Source organism: Limulus polyphemus, unplaced genomic scaffold (assembly GCF_000517525.1).
Source record: "Limulus polyphemus unplaced genomic scaffold, Limulus_polyphemus-2.1.2 Scaffold11007, whole genome shotgun sequence".
NCBI classification, from domain to species: Eukaryota; Metazoa; Arthropoda; class Merostomata; order Xiphosura; family Limulidae; genus Limulus; species Limulus polyphemus.
In genome coordinates, this window is record NW_013676617.1 from 1,854 (window position 1) to 12,726 (window position 10,873).

General features: G+C 36.0%; 1 protein-coding gene across 1 annotated transcript; it reads right to left on the minus strand.

Annotated features, from left to right (window-relative positions):
• Positions 1–869: 869 nt before the first annotated feature.
• Positions 870–6,327, minus strand: LOC106476609 (bone morphogenetic protein 7-like). The gene is made up of 2 exons (XM_013937253.2): positions 5,932–6,327; positions 870–2,380 (listed from the first exon to the last, which is right to left on the minus strand). Exons 1-2 carry the CDS (start codon positions 6,278–6,280, stop codon positions 1,224–1,226), a joined length of 1,506 nt encoding a protein of 501 aa, XP_013792707.2. The 5' UTR covers positions 6,281–6,327; the 3' UTR covers positions 870–1,223.
• Between the last annotated feature and the right edge of the window lie 4,546 nt (positions 6,328–10,873).

The window sequence follows — 10,873 nt, forward strand, 5'->3', positions numbered from 1 at the left end:
AAAATCATTCTTTTTGTCGAGATGTACGTCTTTACCAAGACCCTTAAAATCATTCTTTTTGTCGAGATGTACGTCTTTACCAAGACCCTTAAAATCATTCTTTTTGTCGAGATGTACGTCTTTACCAAGACCCTTAAAATCATTCTTTTTGTCGAGATGTACGTCTTTATTAAGACCCTTAAAATCATTCTTTTTGTCGAGATGTACGTCTTTATTAAGACCCTTAAAATTATTCTTTTTGTCGAGATGTACGTCTCTATTAAGGTCCCTTAAAATCATTCTTTTTGTCGAGATGTACGTCTCTATTAAGGTCCTTTAAAATCATTCTTTTTGTCGAGATGTACGTCTTTACCAAGACCCTTAAAACCAATCTTTTTGTCGTGATGTACGTCGTTACCAAGACCCTTAAAATCAATTTTTTTGTCGAGATGTACGTCTTTATTAAGACCCTTTAAACTCATTCTTTTTGTCGAGATGTACGTCTCTACCAAGGCCCTTTAAATTCATTCTTTTTGACGTGATGTACGTCTTTATTAAGACCCTTTAAACTCATTCTTTTTGTCGAGATGTACGTCTTTATTAAGACCCTTAAAATCATTCTTTTTGTCGAGATGTACGTCTTTATTAAGACCCTTAAAATTATTCTTTTTGTCGAGATGTACGTCTTTATTAAGGTCCTTTAAAATCATTCTTTTTGTCGAGATGTATGTAACAACGCAGATTTAAAGACAAAAAATTCTAACGTGCAATATGATCATACAATAAACTTTATTAAGCGTTTGAAGATAAGCAGAGAATTCTTTCTCTAGATATGTTGGGGTTATGATAGTTTGGAGAAGAAATGACTTTTTAAAAACCGTATCTGAGAGTAAACATCTCCTTTGTGGATATAAAAAAATAACACATTGTACACCTAGATCAGTAGATATATGATATACAATTGATATTACTCACTTATATCACATCATCAGCTCCTTGATAGCTATTTAATCTCTTTGAAATAATTACTTTAAGAGAACTCGGAACACGTTTTTGAATAACGAATGAGTCGCACGTGAAACTCTTGTTGTTGTTAACAGCTTATAAATTTTTAAAGCACCATCTGGTGTTAACAAAGTTAGTTATATAGCATGATAATGCCTATGTGATTTCATTAACGAAACAAGTACTACTGTTTCAGGTTGTCAATATAATCAGTGGTTACTAGGTGAAGGAAGCTGTTGCTAAGCGCAACCGCACTGGGAGACTATCATTCCTCTTAGTTTCTTCGTATCTACTTCACTCTTATTCTTTAAATACACAACTTGTAGAGGTTTCATCTTCTTCGGGGTACAGCAAGAACGAGGTATTTCTTTCCTTCTATCCTTTATTCTTCGTATAAGGTTTTGGATCCTGGCGTGTCTGCTAACGTAATTTTTATAATTTGGATCACACCTTCCCTTGCAGAAATAAGCTTCAAACTGCTTTGGCCTAATGATCCAGTGCCACTTCAGCTCTTCAAAAGAAATTGTCATTGAATACCGACAACAAAGAGTGGTTATATTTCCATTAGTACAGTCCAGTGGGTAATGGGTCTTCTTCTTCTTTTTATGCTTAGATCGTTTAGATCTCACATAAGATTCTGTTAGCTCGATATCCAGAGATGCTCTCCCGGGGGTTTGATAGGACATCTTTTCCACTATTGTTTCATTATTTATTGAATTTGTAGCTAAAATGTCTGAGCTATTTACGGACAGAAAAACATAGTCGTGGGTTTCACATTCATTGCATTCAATAAGTAGCCCGTAGTTTATCGCAGGGAATTCTACCCAAGATTCTACAGCTTTGGAAACGTCAAATATCTCCCACCTGTCGGAGCTCAGTAGAACTCGTTGAGCAGAGACTAACAACCGGTTGGGATTATGCAAGTGAACATGAGGATTCTCTACGTAAGCAGGATCGTGGCGATACTGGGGAATCTTCACCCGAATAGGTTCATAGAATCTCTTGAAATTCTCCACGTGAACGGGTTCCCGAAGTCGATGAGGATTCTCTACATGAACAGGTTCGCGGAGTCCGTGTAGATTCTCTACGCGAAGAGATTCCTGGAGTTCATGGGGATTTTGGAGATTCTTCACATGGATAGGTTCTTGGAGCTGGTAGATATATACAGTGGCTTGTTTTGGCTGCTCACTCACAGACACTGCGTCAGTGCGCCCTCCACGGCCATCTACCTGGTGATGAACACCTCTACGAACCATGTAGATACTCAGCGTAGCAGAATTAACAGTTAGGCCTCTTGTACTGTTTCTCTTGTGATTAGGAAAATCCAAACGAAAAAATAAGATTTGTCGTCTTCCTCTTCTAAACAAATCATTTCTGAACTGGTGCTGTAGAGGCACTGAAAATAAAAATTACGAAAAGTAATAACTAAGTGTAGTGAATTGTTTTTGTATTACAGAATATAATTAATGTAATTTTTGTATTAAGATGACAAATTTGAGATTAACCGAGAAAGTAAAGAGCCAGATACAATTCCTATACTAAAGCAGTCTATAAAATTGGCTATCTGCGTTATGCCCACTATGGGTATCGAAACTTGGTTTTTGGTCTTATAAGTCCGGATACTTACCGCTGTGCCACTGGGAAGCAACAAAATAAAGATTAAACTAGATGTGGATTTGTTTTAGCTTTCGTATGATAAAATAAAAAGTTATTTTAATGACCTTTTTTCAAGATAAAGTCGTCAAACAGTTTTGAAAACTAGACATTTCGTTAGGCTTATAAAAGATCTTATTCGTCAAATACTGGCTAACGAAATAGTTTAATATAAGCTGGACCAAAAGCGTGATTTCTTGTCCTATACAACGCAGGAATATTCAACAAAGGGTGTGTAAATTTGTCTTGTCCAATATCAGAGCTTCTCCAAAACACTTTCTCATACGTTTGAGCTATAACTGGGATACTTTTAAACACGTTTGTACTGAGTACAATCATTGAATTGGGTTGATTTTTTTTTATCCTAAGCAGAAAATACAAGATCACACATTTCTAAACAAATTCGAAAATATATGATTTTTTTATTATTTCTGAATAATATTCAGAAAATATTTTTACAAAAAACTGAATTGTCTTTCAGACTACTACAGTGACAACAGAGACGCGTTGTGTCAAGTAAACAACAAAGAAACCGTCTTAACAAAGTACCAGAGACTGCTCTTATAAATTGTATGAACTAAAGACTGGATCTCTTGAATAACGACATTGTAGAAAGTAATATAGCGATGTATGAATAAAGTAGTTTAGAAATAAGGAAATAAAAATTTCTACTATCTGAACAAAACGTAATACAAATTAAAAAGATTTATCTCTTATATCCTCACACGCAAAGAAACTCAGAATACAACTTTCACGATGCAATTTCGTATTTACTGAAAAAAGTCTGCATGTCTGTTAGGTACGTGAGATAATACAAAAGATAACAAGAACGTAACTGTTGGTTAGTCCCATTCTACCACTTCTTTAGGTACAAATTAACCAATAAATGGCGACATCTACATAAATTATGTTAGAAAAAATATATAAATATTCTATAACCGGATGTTCTTCTAATTCCTGAAAAAAAAACAAAAAAAAAAAACGAAATCTTAGAACACGACCTTTTTGTCAAATAAATAAATCATTCTATGTACTATTTAAAACACGTAAGATAGTTTGACAATAATAAAAATTACGTGTTTCTCCACGAGAATTGTCAACGCTTAGAAAGAGACGTGGCAATCACGAGAGAGAAAAAAACTAGGCCTTTAATTTTTAATTTGTTTCCCCTCAACATTTGAAATACTTGTGAATTTATTCTGTAGCCTTTATACATTATTACTGGTTTTAAGATGATTATAAAATTGACTTTTTCTTTATAAGTATCTCTTGCTATTTAAATATTTTCTTACGCTAAGCCTATACACTTCTATGAAAGTTATTTAAATATTTTCTGACGCTAAGCCTATATACTTCTATGAAAGTTATTTAAATATTTTCTGACGCTAAGCCTATACACTTCTATGAAAGTTATTTAAATATTTTCTGACGCTAAGCCTATACACTTCTATGAAAGTTATTTAAATATTTTCTGACGCTAAGCATATACACTTCTATGAAAGTTATTTTTTTACCATTCCCTGCAGAAAGCCGGAGTCTGTTCTGTATAATCATAATTTAAATAGATTTATTATGTGCTTATAATATAATTATATGCTTATAATATAATATCTCTACATAGTTAAGGTCAAAAGAATTGTTTAAATGACTACAAACAGGACATTTTTATTATTTGAAGGAAAAAAATTCAAAAAAAAAAACCCAAACAAATGTAAAGTTATAGGTTTCCACCAATGAAAGAAACACGAAGTCTGTTTTTGGATTCGACAATATGTATTGTGACTTCCAGGAGGAAAGTCATAGAGCTTTCTATTTAAACCATACAGGAAGGGTTAATATCGCTCACCTAAAGCACCCATACACCAAAATGTGAAACAAAGTATAACACCCATCCACCAAAAATCATGTTTCACGGGTCTACTGACACTATCTATATATATGAATGTTTATAGAGTCTAATGATACTTCATATATGGATGTTTCACGGGTCTACTGATACTATATAGATGTATGTTTCTCGGGTCTACTGATACTACATACATGTATGTCTCATGGGTCCACTGATACTATATACATGTATGTTTCACGGGTCTACTGATACTATATAGATGTATGTTTCTCTGGTCTACTGATACTATATACATGTATGTTTCATGGGTCTACTGATACTATATACATGTATGTTTCACGGGTCTACTGATACTATATACTTGTATGTTTCATGGGTCTACTGATAGTTCATAGATGCATGTTTCACGGGTCTACTGATACTTCATACATGCATGTTTCTCTGGTCTACTGACACGATATACATGTATGTTTCACGGGTCTACTGATAGTTCATACATGTTTCTCTGGTCTACTGATAGTTTATACATGTTTCTCTGGTCTACTGATACTATATACATGCATGTTTCTCTGGTCTACTGATACTATATACATGCATGTTTTTCGGGTCTACTGATACAATATACATGGATGTTTCTCGGGTCTACTGATACTATATACGTGTATGTTTCACGGGTCTACTGATACTATATACATGTATGTTTCATGGGTCTACTGATACTTCATACATAGATGTTTCTCGGGTCTACTGATACTATATACATGCATGTTTCTCGGGTCTACTGATACTATATACATGTATGTTTCACGGGTCTACTGATACTATATACATGTATGTTTCACGGGTCTACTGATACTATATACTTGTATGTTTCATGGGTCTACTGATAGTTCATAGATGCATGTTTCACGGGTCTACTAATACTATATATATGAATGTTTCTCGGGTCTATTGATACAATATACGTGTATGTTTCACGAGTCTACTGATACTATATACATGTATGTTTCTCGGGTCTACTGATACTATATACATGTATGTTTCTCGGGTCTACTGATACTATATACATGTATGTTTCACTGGTCTACCGATACTACATACATGTATGTTTCACGGGTCTACTGATACTACATACATGTATGTTTCACGGGTCTACTGATACTATATACATGTATGTTTCACGGGTTTACTGATACTATATTCATGCATGTTTCACGGGTCTACTGATACTATATACATGTATGTTTCACGGGTCTAGGGATACTATATACATGTATGTTTCACGGGTCTACTGATACTATATACATGTATGTTTCACGGGTTTACTGATAATATTTTCATTGTTTCTCGGGTTTACTGATTTTTTTGTGTTTTTGAATCAGTTTGGATATCTTATTTATCCATGAGATCATCATATTTATGTTGTTAGTAAAAGAAAGTCTTACCTTCGTCTCTGTAAGTGTAAAACCTGCGTACAGTTTTATTCCTTTCCTGGGTTGCCCCGAGGTTTCTCGTGTTCCGACGATAGATTTCCAACACTCTGTCCATTTCAATCTGGGAGACATTAACCTCGGAGAGATCTGGTTCTCTGTCTAGTCCTAGCTGTGATAGAATGTTTTCTTTAACAATCTTTATGTCTGTTTCACCAGTTTGATCTTCGTTACGTACTTCTTCGGAACTAAGACTATTGGTTGCTAGGGGCAATAACTGAGTTGTCTTCACGCAGAAAGTCACGTAACACCATAGGAACAGAGTCCGACTCCCTCGGAGACATCCGTTAAACATGTGAATCATGGGGAGTGAAATAGACAAACTCTTGGTGCTGATGAAGATTCCACCAGTCTAAGTGCTCCTAAAGACTGTTGCTAAGGTTACCGGACTCCTCAGTTTATTATTCTCAAGTATCGGGTGGGCATCACCTACCCACGAATCGGACGAATAAGAAACGCTAGCCGTACTGTTTAGTTTCACGGGATTTTCCAGTTCAGGCCACGTGCCCGACTCGAGGCTGACGTAGTCGAATACACGTGCTTGAAATATCGTCCCTAATCTTAATATTAAAATATAGAGAGAGTTATTACTTTTTGGAAAACAGAGTGTCTGCATCCAACTGCCTGCTTCAACACCAAAAAAAAACCCTATAAACACGAATTTTAATTCTCTGCATGTCTTTTACTTTAAGTAAAGACATATTAAACAATTCAATTAATTATAACATAATTACTTAATTAGACTGATTTATCTACTAACAAGCAATTGACAGGTCAAAACCGAAAGAAAAAGATAAATTATCTTATATGTAAATCCGTTTTTGTTTTTTTGTCTTCTGAACGCACGAGATCAAGGATTAATCAGAAATTCTGACAGCAGTAGTGCTGGTGAATATGTAACTAGTATAAGTAATCTTGATGGAACACGGGCGAGAGAAATCAGGTTAGCAGTAGTGCTGGTGAATATGTAACTAGTATAAGTGATCTTGATGGAACACGGGCGAGAGAAATCAGGTTAGCAGTAGTGCTGGTGAATATGTAACTAGTATAAGTAATCTTGATGGAACACGGGCGAGAGAAATCAGGTTCCAGGATGGACTAAACTCCTTATTAATGGACTGTCTAGAAATGATTGTTTATAATAAATGTAGTTCTAAATCTTAATATCTTGAAATCTTTATATCGAACCCAAGCACTACGTAAAAACCTCAAGTTAGAGAGAGACTCAGAAATGATGGGATATAGTGTATGAACGATCTTCAGGTGCATGTGATAATTTAGTTAACAACTCTTCAGGTGCATGTGATAATTTAGTTAACAACTCTTCAGGTGCTTGTGATAATTTAGTTAATAACTCTTCAGGTGCTTGTGATAATTTAGTTAATAACTCTTCAGGTGCATGTGATAATTTAGTTAATAGATCTTCAGGTGCATGTGATAATTTAGTTAATAACTCTTCAGGTGCTTGTGATAATTTAGTTAATAGATCTTCAGGTGCTTGTGATAATTTAGTTAATAACTCTTCAGGTGCATGTGATAATTTAGTTAATAACTCTTCAGGTGCATGTGATAATTTAGTTAATAACTCTTCAGGTGCATGTGATAATTTAGTTAATTTTGTCCAATTGAGTGGTCAGAGAATGCCTGCAGAATTATATCTAGTCAGAAGTTGATTGTATAGTCATATTGGCTGGTCAGAGACTGTCTGTATAGTATTATTGTTTGGTCAGAGACTGACTGGATAGTCCTATTAGCTGGTCAGAGTCTGATAGGACAATACAGTCCGTCTATGACCAACCACTCAAACTATACTATTTACTGGTCAGAGTCTGACAGTATAGTCTTAGTGTTTGCTCGAGTAATAGCTATATAGTCTTCTTTGTTGGTAGTTCTGTTGGCTGATTGGTAGATTGACTACGTAGTTTGTTCTATTGGTTAATGGAAGATTTACTGTATAATTCTATTGGATAACGATGAACACTGGAGAAAACTAGGTGAAACATTGTAGACAAAATAAGGATCACGTTTTGTTCTGTTCTTGGTACTGAATTAGGAACAGTTCCATGAAATACATACTTGTTGGCATTTTTTACACCAGCTTTACAGGCTCGTTAGCGTTTACAAGATAAAAACTTAGAAACACAAATAACTCATAGCAACATATGTCTCCATGCAACTGTCTAAGAGGGAATATATGTTCTGTTTTGGAATACGTACGTATATGATATACTTTTATATCTATATGTATATATACATACGAAGTCATGGCTTTGCAGCTTCGGAGTTAACTTACAGCAAGACTCACTACTTCAGTTACTCACCACGATGGTTAGTCAGTACTGGTTCCCCAAGTCAGTTACTCACTACGACGTTTAGTCAGTACTGGTTCCCAAGTCCGTTACTCACCACGACGGTTAGTCAGTACTAATTCCCAAGTCAGTTACTCACCACGACGGTTAGTCAGTACTGGTTCCCAAGTCACTTACTCACCACGACGGTTAGTCAGTACTGGTTCCCAAGTCACTTACTCACCACGACGGTTAGTCAGTACTGGTTCCCAAGTCAGTTACTCACCACGATGGTTAGTCAGTACTGGTTCCCCAAGTCAGTTACTCACCACGACGGTTAGTCAGTACTCGTTCCCAAGTCAATTACTCCCCACGACGGTTAGTCAGTACTGGTTCCCAAGTCAGTTACTCACCACGACGGTTAGTCAATACTGGTTTCCCAAGTCAGTTACACACCACGACGTTTAGTCAGTACTGGTTCCGAAGTCAGTTACTCACCACGACGTTTAGGCAGTACTGGTTCCCAAGTCCGTTATTCACCACGACGTTTAGTCAGTACTGGTTCCTAAGTCAGTTACTCACCATGACGGTTAGTCAGTACTGGTTCCCAAGTCAGTTACTCACCATGACGTTTAGTCAGTTACTCACCACGACGTTTAGTCAGTACTGGTTCCCAAGTCAGTTACTCACCACGACGGTTAGTCAGTACTGGTTCCCAAGTCAGTTACTCACCACGACGTTTAGTCAGTACTGGTTCCCCAAGTCAGTTACTCACCACGACGGTGAGTCAGTACTGGTTCCCAAGTCACTTACTCACCATGACGTTTAGTCAGTGATGATTCACTGTTTGTTGTTTTGGAAGATTCTGTATAACTTTGTCTTGACTTAGTAATGAAAGCTACGTTTCTCACGCCAGCGAAAAGTTTGGTTTCTTTGATTCTGAAGAGGCAAGTCTGTATGTTAACAAGCAATCAGGTGTAGTCACAATTCTTTAAGTTTTAGTAGTTATACGCCTATGATATCTTAGTTACGATTGTTGTAAACTTCTCCAGCGGCGTGCTGCGTTACCAATAAGGACAGACAAACGGATTTCTAGATACGCTGCTGTTATAATTCATCACCAGTCAGTTATTATTTTCTACATTGGAACGGGCGTTAACGTGCACGGACTGTGAATTCAAGGATTCACGACTTGCAATCAGATGCTACGAAATGAACTTTGATTACGGAACCATGGGTGAGTTATAAGAGTGACAATCGAATTCTACTATTCGTTGAGACAAGGGTAATCCAAGAGTTGGCGGCGGATGGTGTTGAGTTGCTGCCTTTCGTCTCGTGCGTAGATAGTCCTCGTGTAGTTTTGAAACCGAATCTTTAGTATTGGTATTGACTTTTCAATTTATCGTGACGTTTAAAATTGTTCGTAAATTAATATCTCATTATTTTCTTAGTTGAAGGAGAAAACCAAAAAAAAAAAAAATTCTTGACTCGACGAGAAACGTTGTTGATATTGATGTTCGTATTACACAATAACTGGGTCATTACCTATCAGCTGTTATGTCCAAACTTTACAGAAAAGTTGTTACAGTAAAAACGTTTTGAAATTTTGTAAAGGTGTTTTATTTGAACTGTGTATCTTGTAACTCTCTTACGTTGACCTATATATAAAGGCCGAAGAAAGAGATTTAAGCTGGGAATCCCCTTCCTCGAATAAAGAATACACCATAATTATTGTCATGGCTGCTTACTAACAGAGACACGCTCGAGCGGACCTTCTCTTATATATATATATATACTAAAGTTCAATACGTTGTAGTAAAACGACTTTGAGAATGCTAATTAGTAACTCACGTGACAATCACACCGATATAAAGTCATTGTTGAACAGAAGGTATCAGAACTACAGTTTCTCATTGTTTAATAGATTATCTAAGATGTGTTGACTGATGCGAACAACTTGTCACGAGTCAAACTGACACATCTTATATGAACACTAACGACTCCGTCCCATTTCTTTTAAAAACCACAGAATTCTTTGTGGCTGTATATAACGATGTTACCATATACATCCTATTATCTGAGCAGGATTGATTTTTTACTATATAATAGGAAATAACCTGAATACAGAATCAACACAGATATGGAACTTGTTAGGATCCAGATGTGGAAATAACCTGAATACAGAATCAATACAGATATGGAACTTGCTAGGATCCAGATGTGGAAATAACCTGAATACAGAATCAACACAGATATGGAACTTGCTAGGATCCAGATGTGGAAATAACCTGAATACAGAATCAAAAAATAACCTGAATACAGAATCAACACAGATATGGAACTTGTTAGGATCCAGATGTGGAAATAACCTGAATACAGAATCAACACAGATATGGAACTTGCTAGGATCCAGATGAGGAAATAACCTGAATACAGACTCAACATAGATGTGAATTTGCTAGGATCCAGATGTGGAAATAACCTGAATACAGAATCAACACAGATATGGAACTTGCTAGGATCCAGATGTGGAAATAACCTGAATACAGAATCAACACAGATATGGAACTTGCTAGATCCAGATGTGGAAATAACCTTGATACAGAATC

Bases quoted from the DNA above. Each gene is read 5' to 3' on its own strand.
- LOC106476609 (XM_013937253.2), bottom strand. From the start codon at position 6,280: ATGATTCACATGTTTAACGGATGTCTCCGAGGGAGTCGGACTCTGTTC. The intron at 2,381-5,931 runs GTAAGACTTTCT...TTTTATTTTCAG, and splicing joins TTACACTTACAGAGACGAAG to TGCCTCTACAGCACCAGTTC.